This window comes from Rhopalosiphum maidis, chromosome 4 (genome assembly GCF_003676215.2).
Source record: "Rhopalosiphum maidis isolate BTI-1 chromosome 4, ASM367621v3, whole genome shotgun sequence".
Taxonomy (NCBI): Eukaryota; Metazoa; Arthropoda; class Insecta; order Hemiptera; family Aphididae; genus Rhopalosiphum; species Rhopalosiphum maidis.
The window spans coordinates 6,940,959-6,963,601 of NC_040880.1; the positions used below are offsets into that span (position 1 = coordinate 6,940,959).

The 22,643-nt window shown below is 27.1% G+C and overlaps 2 protein-coding genes across 3 annotated transcripts; one reads left to right on the plus strand and one right to left on the minus strand.

The window, feature by feature from the left end:
- The first annotated feature begins 373 nt into the window (after positions 1–373).
- LOC113561313 (cystathionine gamma-lyase) lies at positions 374–11,022 on the plus strand. 2 transcript variants are annotated; one of them, XM_026967651.1, is made up of 7 exons: positions 374–527; positions 5,777–5,947; positions 6,372–6,659; positions 9,109–9,243; positions 9,873–10,008; positions 10,333–10,660; positions 10,794–10,944. In XM_026967651.1, the coding sequence occupies exons 2-7, from the start codon at positions 5,783–5,785 to the stop codon at positions 10,942–10,944; spliced, it is 1,203 nt and encodes a 400-aa protein (XP_026823452.1). In that variant the 5' UTR covers positions 374–527; positions 5,777–5,782. The 2 variants fall into 2 exon arrangements, with proteins under 2 accessions (XP_026823452.1, XP_026823453.1); XM_026967652.1 differs by lacking the exon at positions 374–527 and having other exon boundaries at positions 5,783–5,947; positions 10,794–11,022.
- LOC113561314 (putative cystathionine gamma-lyase 2) lies at positions 10,972–21,082 on the minus strand. Its single transcript, XM_026967653.1, has 6 exons — positions 20,915–21,082; positions 18,469–18,756; positions 16,474–16,608; positions 15,452–15,587; positions 14,697–15,024; positions 10,972–11,247 (listed from the first exon to the last, which is right to left on the minus strand). Exons 1-6 carry the CDS (start codon positions 21,077–21,079, stop codon positions 11,088–11,090), a joined length of 1,212 nt encoding a protein of 403 aa, XP_026823454.1. The 5' UTR covers positions 21,080–21,082; the 3' UTR covers positions 10,972–11,087.
- Between the last annotated feature and the right edge of the window lie 1,561 nt (positions 21,083–22,643).

Genomic DNA, 22,643 nt, shown 5'->3' on the forward strand with positions numbered 1-22,643 from the left:
AATATACATTGTTTGTTTAATATACATTGTTTTGAAATCGTTCAATAATTGGGTAAACATAATAATAATAATACTTAAGTAAACGCGAATGAACACTCGATTTTTTTCAAATAAACAAACTTACAAGTAATTAAATATTATTTAATTATATCATTGCTTACCAGCCCCCCCCCCCTCTGCATTAACCAGTTACTTTTTATTCTCCGCGTCCGCTTTTTCAGTCCGTAGCCGAACTAAAGGTACATTTATTATTATTATTATTATCTTTATTATTTAATATTTTGAGCATAGTCGCACACGGCACACACACGAACGCATTCGGCGAAGAAGGGTTTCTCTTACGCATGCGCGTCGTTACAGTCGACAAAACGAATAAAACACCGATACCGGATCGCACAACACCAGTGCACCACCAGTGTGGCAATCGAGTTGAATTTGTTGGGAGGTGAGTCTTATTTAAATTCAACGCAGTTTGCTACGCCACGTGCTCAGTTGTCCAACAACTAATAACACCGCAACCTAATATTGTAAGTATTTCTTTCGCATGTAATTTGTGTTAAATTATACCTTTATAGTTTATACTTCGATAAAATAATTAATATTATAATATAAACATTGTAAACTATTAGTTGTCGTTTCGTTTACATGGGTATTCGTACATAATAAGTATACTTTAGAAAAAAAACGATTCTAATACCTTTACGTCATAATATTTTATTCCGAATATCATGTTATTTTAATATTAATATTTATAAAGGTATTAGATAGGTACCTACTTTTTTAGAAAAATTCATATAATTTACCTATAAATTAGTTATTATGTATTTATATTTTATAAACCCATCACTGTTCATAATTTAATCACGAATATAGGTATGTTTAGTGTTGAATAAACAATAATTAATGTTTTAAAATATCTGTTTAAAAAAATGCATGTATATTATAGCTATTATAGGTATAAAAATAATTATTTAAAAAAGTATATATAACTCATAATAGGTAATAATACGAAATGGCAAATCCAAATTTTATTAAGTACCTATTTAATATTCTATTATTTCAATTAGAACTGAACTGTTACCAAATATTCAAATATTTTAAATGTTGAATCTTTGTTTTTCTTTTAGTAATAATATAAAATAAAATATAAAAAACGAAAATAAATTTAAATTTGATTTAAACTTTGTTCTAGTATGCTTATAGGGCTTTAGTCAGTGACACAAATAGGGGGAGGGGCTTAGCGTCTCAAATATTCTAGAAGCCTCTTCAAAAAATAAGAATAGAATTCAGGTATATCATTTTTTAATAGAAACTGTTTTCACGGTTTTTTTTTGTACTCGGAATTAGAGATATTTTTTAAACTAATTAGAAAAATATTTATAAAATAAAATGATTTTATAATAAATTGTTTTGTTTTTCTTACAATAAAATAAATGCACTAATTTACTAAAAAAATATTTGTTACAGAATATATCACAATATTTATACATATATCATTTATGGTATAATTTTAAAAAAATTATCTGAGCTTAGCAATTTTTCGTATTTGCACCACTGCCCATATAAATTCAAAATCATAATTAAGAAGATAATTTATGTGCCTACTAAATGCATTTCCTGTAATAACTTCTTTTTTTTGAGTAGGTACAACTTCCGTCATATTCTAGTCGAATAGTTACTCGTATTATTATCGTTTACTTATAAAATTTTAAAGAATTTTAAGATTTCGTAAACATATACCACATGTAACAAAAAATTACAACTACAGAAAACGAGATTAATAAACAGTTTATAAATCTAATATTTAACTAAAATAATTATATTTCCTGTTTGTTATACTTGGAAATAAAAAAAAAAAAAAAAAAAAATACTTCAATCTTCAACTTTGAGTGTGATGAGCTGTCACCACCACCTTCTTTCTATCAAGAAAATTAGACCTAATAGATAATTCAAATATTTCAGATATTTCAGAGTAATCGGAAAAACAAAAAAAAAAAATAGAGAAAAACAGGACTCTTAACACAAATCCGGTTTTTGATAAAATCAATTTTATTTTCAATTGTATTGTTTAAAGAATAATAGTCACAGGCCAATCAGAATCTGTATACGTTATCACTAAACTACTATTGTAAGACTGAGTGTGTTCCACTTCTTGTTTTCTTAAAAATATTTTTATACGTAAATTTACCATTTAAAATTCATCTTTGTATATTTTATATTTTGTAAAAATAGTTTGCTGAATCGTTTGTTTTACGTAATTGAAGTCTGTTTACAATATTTTCGTATTTATATTTTATACATTATTTAGCCACACTATCTAGATAGTGATAGTTTGTGCAGCCAATAGATGGCCACTAGGTTTCCTGGTAAACCATGGCCCAGTCAAGACTCTAAAAAAATTCGTCTAACTTATTAATCCAGATAAATCGAATCGATTTTATTACATTTTTGAATTTCAAAATTATTTAATTATTTCTTTTTTTTTTTTTATTAAAAGTAGCAATCATCTGTGTGTTGCGTCGGTCACACGTTTCTATAATAATAGTATAGTACTGTATAGTGTACAGTATTATACTATCATTGACATTGAACATTTAAGATTTAAATATATTATATATTTATATAGATTATGTATTGTAGAACATGGCTAGTGGGTACGCATACGCCTGTGGCCTGTCCTGTCCATTGTACTAACGTCTTTTAGAGCATGGTTTAACAAAGAGAGAACTAAACTAAAACTCAAACCTATAATCACTGATAATAATATAATTGTATGTACGAGTTAATTGTATTGTCTCTGCGATAGATACTCGGCTGTGATCTGAGATCACGTCACGACCAGATATAATATTATATATATAAATAACAATGTTAGTATTTTTTTTTATCTAATTATATATGATTTTTATATCTACCTGACATGCACAAATTTAAAATCAATATCTTATGTTGATTTACACATGTAACTTTAAAGCTTAATGTATGAAATGAGTAGGCGCTAGGCACATATTTATCCCGAATTCACAATTAAAGTAATTTTTTTGTATTTATTGTTTATTGAGGCTGTTGAAATACAATTTTCTGGGCCGGATAATATTTAAAATTCACCACGTCAACATACGGTATCATATTATAGACTTAAAAAAATTTTTACTTAAAGTAAAAATAATTTTTTTTCAATTCTATAATTTATTTTTCAAAATATGTTTATTTTATACATAATTTTTACACAAATTTAATAATTTATTGCGTATTTAATAAATACTAATAATACTATGATTGTATCGTAATAAATAAACAAACATTTTTTTGTGGATATAATATTGATAAAAATAATAATTATAGCTGTATAATGTTTTTATATATTACTTCTTCTAGTGCAATCTCTTTATACTTAGTAAGGTATAGGTGATAATTAGGTATTAAATAATAAAAGTGTTAATATAAATAGCTAATTATAATGATTAGATTATTGAAACCTATTATTATATTGAGTAAATGTTGCTATACTTGTAAGTTTGTTTCATTGATTTAGTAAATCTTATACTTACGAATCAGAAAATGAACATGTACAAATTATTTTAAAATTTAATTAGGTATGAACATTAATTTGATAAAATTATAATATAAATATACGTACATCATATATACGTATAATAATATTATCACTATCTAGTATGTTCTCAATATTCAATTAACTTATTACACAAATTATTATAAAACATGTGAAGAAAAACATACACTTCTGCATTACCGATATGTGAAGTTCCTTCTGATTTCTATATACCTAGGTGTACGTATCAATGTATTATACATTTATACATGCTAATACACTATACTTACATAGGCACACTAATGGAAATCAATAACTAATGTTACATATTTGCTTAATCAAATTCAATACGCTCGAATTTACATTACTAAAACGGAAAAATATAAAAACGACACGTGATCTACGTACGATTACCGAATTCCATATAAAATACCTACAAGGACTATTAGCCATTATAATCGTCCGAAATGATAAAAAACATTGTATAAGTAAGTGCTCTGTTGTATAGTAGGTGTGGATTGTGTATCTCCTAGTTGAGTACTGAGTAGGTCATTTAACAGATTTATTGAATTTTAATTAGGTAAATGATAAATTATAGCATAGGTATTTTTCTGAGCGGAGCCTGTGGTTTGTCAGCCTAGTATTACTAAAAATATTTTGTTTTATATTTATATTGGTATTAGGCAAGTTGACTTAGATTTTACCGAAAACATCAAGTAGATATTATTATAAATTATTATAATAGTAAACAATTATATCGCGCATTATTCACTTTTGATTCAATTCCGACTAACAGTAGAGAACAGCGTGAATATTGTTGTAGCATAAATAGGCTGCAATAGCTTAAAATTAATTTAAATATTTAAATGATAGTTTTGAATAACTAAAATTGATATTTTTCTTTTAAATACACAACCAATTTTGTCAAAATTAGAACTTCAGACGATTGTAAAAAAAAAGTATACCTATTTTTTTAGAAGCTATAAATACAAGTGAGATTTTGTATTAAATTTTTCAGTTTTTGTTTAAAATAAACTTAATATTTTTATCGTAAATTATTGAAAATAACTTTTAAAAAAAATCAAAACTTTCACATACTAATAAAATAAAACTTAAAAGAAAATTAATTTGAAAATTCTTACGAATTTTTGTTTTTAAATTACAAGATAACAAAATCTGTCTGATGGTCAAAAACTGGATTTGCGTAAAAACTAAAAGTTCTAGATTTTTCATAATTGTTTTTTCTCTGATTATTCTGAAGTACTAGAATTATCTTCTTTGTCCAATTTTTGACAAAAAATAAATTAAAATTAAAAATCAGACCATGTTTACTGTTCCTAAAGCTAAAAGTGACGTCAGATACACAAAAATGTGAACTTAAAAAGTAAAAAATAAAGAATATATAATACGTGTATTTAATACAACCAGACGAATTTCGAGATAAGTAAGGCAATGAAATATGATAAAACAAATTAAATCAAAGTATAAAAAATGAATTGTTTAGATTAATTGTAGTTTAGTGTTTACACAAGTTCTTTACCTATTCCGAACTCGATTGTTCTTATTTATTTATACACGTTTAATAACATAAGTATTATACAATTATTACATAAGTAGTTTATGTGAATTATTCTTATTTAAACTATACAAGAGTTTAAATTAATTTCAAGTAGATTTAATACAAAAAAACCTTACTTTGATCAATGTGTCAAAAAATAATATATAAATATACGTAAATGCCAACAATTTATTTGTATATACAATTTAAAAAAAAAAACAAGCTCTATAATGCAATATTGAAACACAGCAATATAAATACTCTTCTTTGTATATAGATGACTATAGGTACGTACTACGTAGCAAAACTTCGTTAGATAAATTACAACAATATCATAAAGGAATGATTTTATAACAGTTTTTGAATTTCAACACACATAAGGTTTTATTATACGTAATCGATGATATGGGTACATTTATTTTCGTATCGAGGTGAGAATGAATTAATTCAATGCTAAAACTCAAATTTTTTTAGGTATAAAAGAATTACGAGTTTGTATATATTTATATGCAGGTACAATATTGAATATTATATTTTTATATTCAAAAATATATTTCCCATAGAAAAAAATCATAATTTGTTCCATATTTTTATTTTTAGTACAATTTGTATTGTGGTTTTGAACGTGTTAGTTTAATTACATTTATTTATTTTAAATATTTTAGTAAACAATGGCAGATTCGAATAACCTACCGTGCCAGAAGAAGATCGATCAACACTTTGGAACTAAAGCTATACACGTGGGCCAAAATCCGGACCAGTGGTCTTTTAAAGACGTTGTTCCTCCGATTTCACTGACCACGACCTACAAACAATACGGTCCAAATGATCACGCTGTAAGTTTTTCTTTCAACCTCGACAAACACAGTTCATCGCAGACCCACAGAGTAACAACACAAAATAAAATTGCATTTTCACCACAAAACCAATAGATAACTATATTCACTATATAAGTGAAATTATTCAATAAACCAGTTTCGGAATGCAACACTGCAGGGACAATATATTTTTAAATATATTTATTATTTAATATTTTAACAAATACAAACATCATGCGCGTACAAGTTGTTCAAGTTTCCAACTTTCTTATGTGCACACTGCATATGGGTCGCAATAGTATAATATATATATTGATCAATATTTGAGTTCAATTGATCATAGTTTATAGATTTTTGTATTTAAGCTAAGACAATAGTGATTTTTACTTCTTAGACTTCGCTTGCGCAGAATTACATTTTTTATTTTTCCTTTTACATGCAGGGATTTGAGTACAGTAGGTGCGGAAACCCGACCAGAAATGTTTTGCAGAAATGCATAGCTTCGCTGGACAGTGGCAAACACTGTCTAACCTATGCATCTGGCCTGGCCGCCACTACGGCTGTTGTCCAACTGTTGCAGTCCGGAGACCATATCCTATGCGGCGACGACATGTACGGTGGAACGAATCGGTACTTTTCGAAGATTGCGTCTAAATTCAATGTGAAATTCACAATGACTGACATGACGGACGACAAGAACATAGAAAAATTGATTTTGCCCGAGACTAAGGTGAGATCATATTTTAATATTTTATAGCTAATTATATACTTAACTAAATATAAACATTGCACATTGGCGTAAATAGGGGGATAGGACTTACTCCTTCAATTAAAAATTTAGCACTTTGATCATCCCCCTCCAAAAAAAATCCAGCTATTTGCGTCTATGAAGACCAGCACCTAACCTGCTAGAAGTGCATATACCAGCATATTCAAGGAGGAGAGATCAAGATTAAAGTAGTCACCGATAATTTTTATTTACTTACAGTATATAGGTATACTGTACATTTGTTATATAGCCATAAAAAAGAGTAACATAGATTTGATATTTTTACGTATAGTTTTACAGTTATATCTAATACATTTAAATAATGTTAAGTAATTATTAAAAAACCATCTTAAATAATAGATAACCTAACTATATAGGCTAACCATGATAGCATTTTAATTGTAAAAAACGATTAATTCAAGCTATCAAGCTAAGCCATATCCTAAAAACACACGCTTATTACTTATTAGCACTGATTGTGCGATAAATAACATTTACATATACGTTTATATGTGTGTGTATATATATATATATATATATATATATATATATATATGTATATGACATATTATATCATCGCTTAATTTATCTTCACAATATGTACCGTGTGATTTAAATACATTTGATACATGCTTAAACCTATAGATTACAGTACGTATCTAGATCATTCCAATCTCATAACCACCACGCGATTGACCTTGGGTCGACCTATTAAAGTTCAAAGGTTTTTATATATTCTTACGATTTTCACGTATACCGGCCATTGTACGTCTATTATATAGGTACTAGGTACATAATAATATAATACATCACACATTACACACACACGAATATATGCCAGTAACATGAATTATTGTGTATTGAGCATGAAAACCAACACAACATTTTTAATGATTAGATCACGAATCTTCGATAATACATATTTACATGTTTTTATTTTTTGCGAGTACGATATGCACTACCTACTACGGTACTATAAAGTATAAATTATAATTTATAACAATGTGTTAAATAGATCATAACGATAGACGGGTATAGCTACAAATATGCGATTATACCTCTCAAGTTGTTGGTATATGCTTTTAATTCAATCCAGTGTAGTCTTCATATTAATTTATTTTCTATAAATTATGAAAAAATCTATACCACATCGTTTGGAAAGATGTAGCGTAAATATAAGTATGTATTGATTGAAATTTGAATTCAAACAATAATTTTGTTTAGTAAGTTACACATCTTTATTGTATACGCGTTCATCATAGTCATCATAAAACACAGATGTAACGGAAAAAATATTTTAATCATTTTAGATAGATCACAGCCAGAAAATATATTCATTTAAAAAAAAAATATTTTTCATCTAAGCAACACCAACACTAAACGCATAAATTAGAATATCATATGAGTATAATATGTTAAAATTATGTGAATACGTGATTAAGTTTGTCTGAATCACATTTAACACATTAAAAACAAAATTATTATCAACCGTTTGATTTACTTAGGTACCTATTACAAATTTGGTAATATCATTTATTTTATTTAAAAATATATATTTATAATTATTTAATAATAACAGATTCGTAAATACTTGAATTATAGTAGTAACAATAAAAATATATAAGTACACGAATAAATAAAAACAAAAAATAATTTAAATAATTTTATAATTATTTCAATATCTGTGATGATCATTCAAAAGTTCAAAACTATACTATAGTAATTTAATTTATTAAATTTTACTTAAAACATTGATGAGTTGATAAAAGTTAATATTTAATAGTGTATAAAATGATCAGATAATAATAAAGACAAATTATCCTAGAATTTTGATTTTATTATGTAAGTATTTTATAAAAAAAAAAACTTTTATAGAAATATTTTAATCGATAAAACGAAATCAGAAAATAATAGTGTAAGTGCTACATTAGAGTTAACTTTTAAAATAATCAATCTGTTCCATGCTCATTTTTCATGTACCTATACCGGCATGACTACTATACATAATAATTATAGTATTACTATAATACTTTATATTATATTCTCGTTGACACGGGCGTGAGGGTACGCATAATTTATCTATAATTGTTTTTACCTCGTGTCCGGTGAAGTGGTTATTAAGTGGATATTAAAATTATAAATTAATTGAGTACAATCTTTAAAAAAATAATTTATGAATGAACTAATTTTGCATTTACTACACAGGTCATAATAACTTCAGCAATAATAATTATAATAATATTATGGTAATGGAATATGATCATATAAAAAAAATATAGGTACATGTACTTGACATTTAATTCGTTTCCGATGTTTATTTATAAGTGTTTTTATTTGACTTATACTTATATAATACAGGTGTCTTATTTTTAAACATCTAAAAAAAAAAAAAAATCTTGTGTGTATTTAGTTGGTGTGGATGGAGAGCCCTACAAACCCGTGTATGAGAGTTGCTGACTTGGAATCGATTTCGACAATTGTTCATAATATACGAAAAGACATCATCGTAGTTGTCGACAACACGTTCCAGACACCTTATTTCCAAGTAAATAAATAATCGTAACATTAAATCACCAATTTCATAATTTTAATATAAGTTCCTGTAGATATAATTTTGTATGGTGTCTTTTAACTCGCAGTTCATATGAAAATATATTCACATTGGTGGTACAACGTACGGATGTATATAATTATTAACTATTAAGGCTATATAAGTATAGTTTACAAATTTTTTTTTTATAATATCTTATAAAATAAATTCTTAGTCTTGTAAAATGCATTTAAAATCCCGCAAAAGAAAACTTCGAAAAATGACTAACGTAAATTTTAGAAATGTAAAACAAAAACTTCAAAATTATAAACTATCAATTAAATAATATATTAGGTATTAAAATATTTTACTAAGAAATTAAGAAAGCTCTATTTGTTTAAAATATCTATATTATAAGTTGAAAAAATAAATAAAAATATTTTTTTTCTTTTTAATGAGAGTATTTTTTGACTTATATGAAGTTTTATTTATCATTATTTAATCGAGTTAACAATCATGTATAATTTGTATAAAATCATTATTTTTATCATACAATAACCTTTTTAAGTATTTTTTTAAATATTAATATCAAGCATAGTATTAAGATTTAATCGTTGACATTGCGTTTGGTCATTTGTACATAGAAACCGCTTGAATTGGGTGCAGATGTCGTACTTTACTCACTAAGTAAATACATGAACGGTCATTCGGACGTTATAATGGGCGCACTTGTCGTAAACGATACAGAATTATTCGATCGTCTAGCCTACATTCAGAATTGTAAGTACTCGTAAAAGATAATTGGTGCAAATATTATGTTTTAGTCTGACTCCTACTGTAGTTTATAATTATAATATACAGGGTGACTTATACGATATATTATAATATTCTATTTGTTGACATGTTATGTACGAAAACTGTATTTAATGATATATATAAATATATAAACATATAAATTATTATACATTTAAATAAAAATGTCCTTAATATATTTCTTAATGTAACCTCTCCTCCTTCAGCATTGGAAGTGTCTGCTCGCCACTGTTAACTAATAATTATTTATTTTAAATATTTATTGTTTATATGCCCTGTCTTTTCTCACAGCTTGCGGTATCATGTCGTCGCCTTTCGACTGTTACCTCGTCAATCGTGGCCTGAAAACCCTGCACGTGCGAATGAAGGAGCACATGAAGAACGGATTAGCCGTGGCCAAGTTCTTGGAACAGCATCCGCTCGTTGAACAAGTGATGCATCCAGGTTTGCCGTCGCACCCCCAACACAAGGTGGCGTTAAAACAGGCCAGTGGTTTCAGCGGCATGTTGTCGTTTTACATCAAAGGCGGTATCGGTGAAGCCACTAGATTTTTACAAGCCATCAGAGTGTTTTGCTTAGCTGAAAGTCTCGGAGGATTCGAAAGTCTGGCCGATCATCCGTAAGTACTCCTATTACCTAAACCAGGGGTGTGCTCAGGTATATTCTATGGAATGGTAGGAAGGGGTTGATAAAATGTTTTTACATAGGTATACTCGGGAGGTACATTATGTAATAATGCATTATTTTTTCAGAGCACTTATGACTCACGCTTCAGTTCCTCCAGAAGAACGAGCAGCATTAAACATTTCAGACAATTTAATCCGTTTGTCTGTAGGATTAGAATCGGAAGAAGATTTAATCGCTGATCTCGATCAAGCACTAAAAGCTTCTGTTCAAAAATAATCGTTTTTAGTTAAAATAGTATTTTAATTGTGTCAAATTACGTTAATGTTAATTGGTTAATATAAACATATATATATATATAGGTATATAATTATAATTATTATAATATAATAAAATATTTATTAAGATTAATGTTTAATTCGTTAAGATTTATCCATTGCTCCGCTTGCTTGAATTGCTTGTTCTAAGTCGTCGATCAAGTCCTGGTAGTATTCCAAACCTATGGACAATCGAATAAGATTATCGTGAATGCCCGTGGATTGTCTTTCTTCGTCCGTAAGCGAAGTATGCGTCATTTTACAACTGTGCAAATCAGAAAAATCAAAAATATTAATTGTTTGTATACATCATCTACAATACAGTAAAATAATATCAAGTTTTTCTATCTTCAGTATTTTCTGTGGCTTCTTGGAGATTTGTCTATGCGCATATACATCACAAACGCGTGTGCAATTAAACATTTCGTTTGACCGAATGGCCAAAAATATATATAATATATTATGTAAATTATAATATATTGTGACTCTAGATCAATATTACTTAGCCGGCCAACTATTATAAGGCTACAAAGTGCTTGTGAGTATTTTTTGACTTACTGATTACTTGTGACTTATACTGCGTTGATATGACAATAATATTATATCATTGATTATATTTATATAAACGCATCTTTGAATAAATAAATGGAAAAATATTGTTTGTAGAGCGTAAAGTAGGTAGTACACCTAATTATACTAAGCCTTAGAAGCTAAGGAAGCGTTTAAATACGTTTTTAACATGAAATTTGCTCCATTGCCCCGATCGGAATCTTATTGTGAAATTGTTGATTTTTAAAGAGAGAATAATATTAACAATTAACATTGAACAGTGAAATAATATATCAGTTGATTATACCGATTTATTCGCGACACACTAAGTGATGTGCGTCGACCTGTGCAAATGTGTAATGCGTGCAAGAACAAGCGAATCTTCCTGTACCTACCGATCCGAATATAATAATAAATAACAATGATCACTTAATGTTACTAATCGTATTAGCCCATGTAAAATCTTAAAAATAATTGTGCTTTTCGACGATGTGGGATAATACAATAACGTTGATTACAATACAATATTAATATGATTTTATGATTCTCGCGGTGGCTGAAAATAGGAAGGTAGAAAACATTGAAAACATGAATAAAAAAAGTTTTGGCAAGGCCGGATATCTATTGCAGGTTAATCGAAGACGTCAGAACTGATCCTGTGTCAAACTGGCCGGTGAGTCAGTAAGCACAATGGATCAATGATGTTTATATAACGTAGTAAAGGTATTATCATATTAAAGGGTTTATATACAACTATATCCAATATGGGTATAGAGGTAAGCCGTACGGCTGAGTTGACGTCGATTACCGCGGGCGTCCTCGCATGAGGTCTTAACAGTTCGGTTATATAAATATAAAGCAAGTCTAATCCAATACTGACAAGGTAGAGTTAATCCGAACACCGCACTCTAGCGGTGACATACTGTCACCATTGCCTACAATTATTGCGGTTAGAGCGCAATGCCCTTACCAATTCGTCGTGAAACTACTGGTACATACTATATACCTATATATTATTATAGTCGAGTTGCTTACATTCAAGAGAACGATCCTGACCTGTATATAGGTATATTCTATAAATTATAAATTATCTGCTAATGATCTATTTTTATCGTAACGATATTTTTTTGCCGAAATACGTTTCATCGGTAATTTGGTATCTATATTGACTTAATAACATAACAATATAAATTAATAACAATCAAATATATGATTCATAATATTAGTTTGACTTAAACTTACTGAAAAATCAATTACTCATGATGGCAGGTATCTAAGGTACCTAGCATAAATATCTTTAGAAATGAAAATTGACGAACCGTCTACGATCGACACATTTTTCGCAAAAACAATCTGTTGGCCTACACTATTAAGTATATTTTATGATAATTTTTAATATAGCTATTAAAGACTAAAGTAATTTAATTATTTTACTATTAGTAAAATTAATCTACATTCTTAATATTTCAGAAATGTTTGTACGTGAAGTTGACACCCCGACTTTATCCGATCGTTTTCAAATCGATCTCATTTTTTTGCAACTAATTCGCAACAATTTGCAACGTTGATAAAAAAATTTGCAACACATTTTTTACGGCAACAGAGCAAAATTCAGTTCGTGGTGCCAACTACCCCCGCTTTGTTTGATAGGTCAAAGGTTAAAAAAAATATAAATATAATTCCACATTAATTGCGCTTACACATAATTTAAAAATATAAAAATTATAAATAAGCGCTGTTTTTTATACATATATATTTTGCAAATAGTTTGCAATAATGTACAATGATTTGCGAACTTCAACTTTAGTCGTGGAAATTGTTTAAAAATTTCGAGGCCCCCCACGTGCGTGAAGTTGCCCCCCCCCCCACTTTAAACTAGGAACTTAAAACTTCTTTAGAAAAATTGCTACACTTTTTATTCTTTTGTAATTTTTTATTAAAATTACATTTTTTATAATTAAAATATATATTTTTGTTTGTGACTTGTTTTAACCAAATAAGATTTTCTATTTATGGTCGTTTTTTTATTCCAGTTAGATTGTTTTATTTAATATAGAATCATTTTTTTTACACATTTACAAAACACTCCTAGTTTATAAAGTGTCGTGATGATTTTGACTAATGTTTAAAGAATTTGAACTTCATATGATTGTTTCTATCCCGTTGTTTTTAAAACCCCCTATAAAAATATTTAAAATAGAAACAAACTTACTATAAATTTTATTAATTCTTTATGTTGTTTATACTTTGTTCCTATTGTAATAGTACCTATTTTTTTTTATTCTTTATTTTAAATCGATTAAATATAAATGTATGGACAAATCTTTATTTTGGTTGTAATTTTTAGGTGATCCACGTGGACGTAATGGTTTAGGATAAATTGACGTTATTTTTAATTACAGTTTTTTTCAACATTTTTTGGTATCATTTTTTTTTAAATGTATATTTTTGTATCTTTTGAAATTTTGTAGTGTATATATTTTTAAAGTCTGTTTTTGTGATCTCTATACTTATATCATTTTTAAGGAAATTACACATAATTATGTATTTATATTTATTTACATTTTAAAACCGACACACACGTCCAAGTTAGGCCAAACAAACCAATTTATTTCGGGAACTATTTGGTTTTGTATACAATAGTGCTACTCAGATTAAAGTCGACGAGAAAGCAAACTTCAAAATAACAACATTAAGTACAACCATCATTGTATAAGTATTATAGTAAATAAAGTGACCCATAATTTAATTAAATACAACTATTTCAAAATAACTTTCTTAAAAAATATTTATAAAACTATAAGTACATTGCATATATTGGACGATTCATTTAAAGTAATAAGACTATAAGACACTCATTATTTCAAAACATAACTTAACATTTTTGAAGATATATTTTTTACGTCATTTTAAGTTAATGAAAAACCAAACTGTTATAAAATAAATGTATTCTTTAGTATTTTTTATCGTTATAATTTTTTAAATCACGAATTTATAAAATTTTGTTTCAGAATATGAAATTAAAAATATATATTATGCTATCATTCAAAAGAGTAAAAAAATTAAAATAAATCCAAAAATTATTGTTTACTGAAACAATGAACATCTCGTGTTAAATGAATAACCTCGTAATGTTTAAATTATCTGTGGCATAGGTATACTCACGGTAGAGCCGCAAGGCTTTCGTAGCAGCCCAGGCTGCACGTAATGCAGAACAACTTCAACGATTCCAATAGCTTAGTGCTAACTTCGATACCGCCGTTGATGTAGAACGATACTATGCCGTTGTGGCCGGTAAACTGTTTTTTGATGATTTCGTGTTGTCGATGACTGGGTAAGCCCATGTAGTTAACTCTGATCACTTTCGGATGCGATTCCAAGTACACCGCCACCGCCGTGGCGTTCTTCATGTGCTGTTCCATGCGTACGTGCAGCGTCTTCAGCCCGCGGTTGACCAAGTAACAGTCAAACGATGAAGGTACGTTTCCACACGCTGCGACAAAATATAGATCGATGATTTCTTTTATGAGTATTATATCGATATAATCAAGTTAAGAATGTAATGTCCTAAAGAATCAAAATAATGCACCTAATAAATGCACTAAAATTGTTAAGTAAACTTTGAATTAAAATATGTTTTATTAAATTTAAAAAAAATTTATAATGCAGGACCGCGTATTTCAAGTCTTTTACATAAACTTTTATTCTGAATAAATGATTATCCTCGTTTAATTTTTCATTGCCACTCGTAATTTCGATTTTTACGTCGTAAAGATCCGTTCGAAAAATTATGGTTAATAATATCCGATTAGGTAAAAAATCTCGTTAGCGCGTTACAAAATTATTTTTTAACTTAATTATATTTAAGAATTTGAAAATGTTTTCTTGCGTAAATATAAACAATATTTTATTATACTTACTGTATTGAAAAACATGTAATTTTTCATACAAATCCTTGTTGTTAGTAACCAGTGCCCCCATAATTACGTCTGAATGTCCGTTCATATATTTACTCAACGAATACATTATCACATCAACGCCAAGATCCAACGGTCTCTGTGTATGGTGTTATAACAAAATAAAAACAATTTATATTATTTTTATGGTTTAAACATTCAAAGTAGGCATGATGTTTTAACATTATAAATTATAATAGTTTGCTTAATTGCTGGTATAGATATATACAAAAACCTGGTATTTATATTAATATACGGAATAAATAAACAAAAAGTACCTAATATAATATAAAAGTAATAAAAAAATATTCTATAATATTCGTCGATTGATTAAAATTGTAGAACATTCTTTCCCGTGAATTAAAATAAATGGATTCAATCGATTCTCTAAATATATAATCGTTAGACTACGAATTCGTCGGAAGATCGCACATTAAACCGATTACAGCCATTACAGGTCTTTATAGATACCTAATAATAATGGACCACAAGAAAATTTTCCTAAAATACCTATGTGTCCTTGCGATGATGGCGATAAATATGTTATAAAATTACAAGTATGTATTATACGAAATTACAAGAAATTTATAGATCCTATATACTTACGTTATTCAGGCACGTATACAAAAAAAAATGTAGGGAGGGGCTTACAAAATTTAGCAATACAAATTGTGCCGAACATAATAAAACAATTTTTTTCTCGTTACTCGAATTTTTTCGGTGGCAAGGGGAACCCCCCTGTATACGTTCCTGGTTACGTTAGACGTAAACTTTGCCATTCCTCTACCACTATAAATTACGCCCTTTCATGTTTTAGCTACTCTCGTCGATTAAACGGTTTTCAAAGATTTTTTTTTACTTATAGCTAAATGATTTCGTAATGTAAATGATCTAGACCATTAACTTAATAATTTAAACGATTCGCAGAATTAATTATATACACATATATCTTGGTTTCATTATAAATTATAATTCCATATAAATACCTGAAAATAGGGGGTCACAAATGAATTGTCAACAGCCACTATGATATCTGCTCGAATCTTGTGAACGACTTCAGACACTTTTTGTACGTCTAGTACGTTCATTAAAGGATTCGATAGACTCTCAAACCAAACGAGCTAAAATAAAATGCAATAATATATTCTATAACAATATACTTTTAAGTACGAAGACAATTAAAATAACCAATGACAAGTATAATTAGATGGTATGTTGATGCACGAATATGAATATAATATAGGTACCGCAGAGGTCTTGACAATTGTGGTTTTATAAAATCACACACAAAATATCAACTATATTAATAGTATATTAATATAAACTATATTTGTTTAAAATGTATATGTCCAAATCAACAGCTTCATTTGGAATGAGTAAAATAAATACCAGAGAGCCATACTTTATTTGAACGTTATTATAATGTATATTAAGGTATTTTAAACATACAAGTCAATGAGTCTTAATACTTACAAATAATAATATGTATACAAAATAATTATCTAGAACAATACCTAGTAGTTAATATATAATTATAAAAATTGTTTCTGTTTTACTCATGGAATTACAATGAAATGTAAGGAATCAGCTGTAGCTGCAGATAAATTAAAAGGTATTAATCTATACAGATGCGACAGATGCGTTGTATAATAATAATTATTGTTTCGAAATAATTGATTTAGATAAATTTACTAAAACCAAGTATAGTATACGTATACTATATATATACACGTATATAAAATATTCAGCATGTCAATTTGCCATTGTTATAGTTATTATGATAAAGCTCCAGTGATAAGAGACGGACTATAATTTAAAAAATATACTAGCTGTTGTAGAATGTGTCCCTATAGAGTGATTTATAATACCTATATTATATTGATTAATGAAATTACCATATTTTAATCGAATTTAATGATTTTATTCTTCTCGACAAATTTCATTCTGAATTCAAAATAAATAATATACAATTTGATACAAAATGTTATTTTACATATAATATTATTATTTTAAACGTTAAAGCGTAAAAATTCATAAAACTGATTTTTTATTTTTTATTTTTTTTTTTTTATAGTATAATTGCGTGTAAATGAATGATGGATTTGGTTAAATTCAATATAATACTATATATATCATAAATTCATAACACATGCATAAAATGTTAAAAAAAAACTTTAAATCTACAATTAGATAATTATTTTTTCCTTGTATAAAAATCCATATATTTATTATTATAAACGCCCGTAAGGTTCAAGTACAGTATAGGTAAATTTACAGTAATAAAACTATGCATAAAATGGTAATTAATATAGCATAATACAAGTACAAATAAATAGTAATTATAGTAATTTATTAATAAGAATTGAATAATATTTATAACAATCTATAAAGTTAAATAGTCTTCAACAAAATATTAAGGAAACTTAGCTCTTTAATCTTTAAATGTAAATCTCGTGTATATCTCAAAAAATCTAGGTTTTTTATTCATTGCATTCTCTGGGAAATGGCAATACGAATAATAACGATCTAAGAGACTATTATGGCCATAGGAGGATACCTATGATGAAATGGAATTGAAAACGTAAGACAGTACCGTGTAATTTATTGAGGATTATTAATATTTAAAGAATGTATAATCCGGATATGTATATATTAAATGTTGCTTGATATTTTTAATAATACTCATTATTTATTTTACACGATCTGTACGCACACCATAATTAATTAATAATGCTATCTCAAAATTAAAATATTTTACAGTTGAGAAATTTTTATATTTTTAATTTATAAATCTTATGTTCTTATTAATAACTTACAGTGCGTTTTATATATTGAATTTTTTGAAATTTAAATTCATTAATAAGGTTTCTTATAGGGCATTTTTCGGGATTTATATTGCATTTTTAAAAAAATTTTCATGCATTAAATTCTCGGTTCTAATTATATTATAGGCACGAATATGACATTATTGGAGTTCTCACCTTCGTATTGGGTTTTATATTAGTGACGATGGTCGCCGTGTCGGAGAAGTCGACAAAGTCAAACAAGATGCCCGCCTGCTTGGCCACTATATTCAGCAGCCGGTACGTGCCACCGTACACGTCGGAACTGCACAATATATGGTCGCCGGGCGCCAACAAATTCACCATAGACGAGATGGCCGCCATCCCGGAGCTGTAGGCTAGCGCGTACTTGGCATGATCTAGTGCGATCAGACATTTTTCCAAGACCGATCGGATGGGATTGCCGCATCTCGTGTACTCGTAACCCTATAACAAATCAATATGCTCATTATCATGTATATGATTGAATTGGAAGAATTATTACGTGTTTATAAATGTAATTTTGGTGTAAAAATGTCAATGCCATTCTAGTACACTGTAAAAGTACCTTGGTACCTGTATACATCAATCATATATATAAGTAATTAGCCTAATTAGGTATCTGTAATAATACGTATTTATAGGAGAAAGTTCAAGAACATTTAAAAAAATTAAAATTGGGTTGATTGTTGTAAAACATAGGTAAGTAAAACAGTTGAATACAACTATTCATATACCTAATATAATCATTTTAATATTATACTTTTTGTTTATATCTGCCCTATAGGTACTTTAAAAACACGAATAACATTGAAGATTTAAACGTATTTTGTATTTTTGTGTCAGTGCGTCTGTAACTACATTATTATGAGTTAAAAAATGTGCTTATAATACTATTGTGCAATTTGTAAACTAATATACGATGGCCGATCGATTATTTTTGTTGTCATAACCACTATTAAATATTCAGTGCAGAACTTTTGTACAAAGAGGATAGTTGAGTAGTTTCCAACACCATGTCAAAATTAGTGTTCTTAAAAGTAAGTAAATTTGTAGCCATTATTTTCGTACAAATATATGATAACGTATTTTTCTATTGTTCATCCTCCCCCCCCCCAAAAAAAAAAAAACAACAACAATATTTTAACCATTGTGTTAGTCCAGTTAACGTTTTGTCTATATTATCGAAATAAGAAATTGTCACTTATCTATATATCAATATGAATATGAGCCTATAATTTTCTGAAAAAGAATATATATATATTATATTTATACTTTTGTATAGATAGACATTAATAATTATGAAACAAATTAAAATTAAAAATCGTTTTGATAAAATATTAATTTTTATAATAATTTAAAACTATAATAACTTCAAATTAAAATATAACATACAAATTAAAATTATTGTTTAATTATATATACATTAATATTAATATTAATTAACAGCGTTAAGTATATAAGTAATATAATACTAATATATATAATAAAATAGTAAAATATACGAATAAAAATCAAATTTTAAAATTTGTTTCATAATTTCATACATATCTAAATTCAATACAAATAAAATGAAATAAGTAATTTTAATATTTAAGAAATTAAAATGTTATTTATTGTTTTAATACTTTGAAGAAAATAGACATATGATTATAGTCCAAAAATTTGGGCGGAAGTTAATGGAAAACTACTTCATTTTTTTTTTCACAAAAACAATACTCCATTTCTTCAGTAAAATGGTCCTACCCTTTACCTAAGTATAAAATAAAAAAAAATATTGAATTTTCGAAATTAAAATTATAAATTGTACTCTGCAAAATTATTCAAATTTCAATATAAAGTATACTAAAGTGATTGGCATAAATGGTGGGCTAACCGGAGATTAGACAACTAAAATAATCTCCAAACTCATACATACTCGTATTTGCGTGTTTTCAAGTATTTCACAAAATTATTTTCTTTATTTGTTATCTGTTTTTCCGAAAGTAAAAATCATTTAAAATATGAATAAAACAACAAATAAACTATAGTATATGAAATTGTATAAAAAAATATTGTAAATAATTATTTTAATTTATTTAAACGAAAAATACCAAATTTATGTCTATTATTAATTATATTATGATAAATAATATGTTAATTTTATACAATTTTAGGATTTTAGTTCTATATACCACTGCTTATGTAGAATGGTTTATATTATATTATGGTACATACTATATCTAAAATATAATATAAGCATATTACATCAGGATATACTCATGGTATTGACGAGAAAACTTAGAAAAAAAACTTGACATTTAAATAAGTAGGCAATTATTTTTTTGGTTAAAAACATCTAAATTTTTATTCTATTTGATCTTTTTTTTACCATTTTTATTATATAAAAATAATCAAATTAATATAGGTGCATAAAGTATAAACCATAATATACCGTTCATAAAATATGCCCATCTATATCTAATATAATATATATAATATGCACGATAAGCATAGGTAAATACTATAATGTACCTCTATACATAATATATTATTAGACTTATACAGACGCCACAAGTCCATAATTAATTATAATTTATAATAACAACGTAACACAATGTTTTACTTCGATTACTCCTGGCGACGACGAATTAAATATCGTGCTCATCGCAATCGGCGGCACGACATCCTTGTAAGTCCACTCTGCAGGGTTGTGTCCGGCGTGCACGATTTTGGTCCCGAAATTCGGATCTCTGCGGTTATACTTCGTCGTGGAGTCGTCGTCACACATTTTTTTTTTTTACAACAAACGTGTAGAACGAAGATTTAAAAAAACCAAGTACCTATAATATATATGCACACCTATCCGTTATTGATTGGTGATCGACGTGAATATAGCACGACTGAATTCGTACAGTACAAAAACTACAGTTGTTTCGTGTACACCGACGGACCTATAGTGACCGATGACACGATCAGAGCATTGATCGATTGTGACAAATTACAACAGCATAACTCCGTGTACACTATGATTATCTCGTAACGGTCATAATAATATAGACCAATTTTGTTATAATTAATAGTACGAGGTAATTATTAAAAACTCGTCCGACTATCCCGCATAGTTTGGAATCTATTTACATTAAAAGGCGCACAATCACGCAATTATAATTTATTCTAAATGCGCATATATATTTTACTAAACAGTATAATTTATTGTAAATTTGCTTAGTCATATACATATATGTATATTGTATATACTATTTTGTATTATTATGCCCATTGAAAAACTATCTAGAATATTATTATATTATTAATCAGTAACCGTGGTGGCGCTAATCAAAAAATGTCTTGCCCTACCATAAACATATTGATTTAGTCATTTTTCATAAACTATAAAAAAAAAAAAATAAGTAATAGTTTACCGTATATACACGAAAATATGTAATTAACAATAATATACTACTATATTTTGTGTAATAATACTATATACAACAGTATAACCTATTAGTATTTATAATTGTATTATAATATAGTGTATTACCTATACGAATTAATATAATTTTGGATACTACTGTACTTAATTTTATATGTGTGGTTTTGTTTTCTAAAAAATAAATATGTCAAAGATAAATTTCACAAATAATGTTTTTGTTGTTAAATCAACAAAATAATAATTAGTCCATATTGGTTATTTTTAATGCTGTAAAATATTATTTTTGTGTTACCTGTCCGATCCTATACTTGTTTTTTTGTTATTGGTCCTTCCAATATAAAAAACCAAATTTCACCTGTGTTATTTGTTGAATTTTTAGGTACGAAAAAAGTAAGTAACCTAATAAAAATGATATAGGTAGGTAAATGAGATTTCATTTTAAAGTATAAATTAGGTTTTTTGAAAGGTGTCCAATAAGGATATACAGTTGTTACCAACTATAAACTGTAAAATAATTATATAACCAATAACTATTTATATTTTTAATTACTGAATATTGCAAATATATTATATTATGGTTTAACAGTAATTATTAAAAATAATTTAGATGACCTTAACAACCAAATACCAATAACTATCATTGTTTAAACTGGTGATTATAGATATAATAATTATATACTATAACACTTCAAAATACATTTACATCAGTATTATCACAATTATTATAATGTTAATATGTATATTAAATTGATGATCTATATATTTATCTATGATTGATCATGTTTAAATAAGAATGATAATGCATACACAATACACATTAAGTATAATAGTATAAATGATAAAATTAAAAACTAAAAGGAATGAACAAAAATATTGTTTAATAAATTCACTTTTTGAATTATAATGGAATGATCAAATG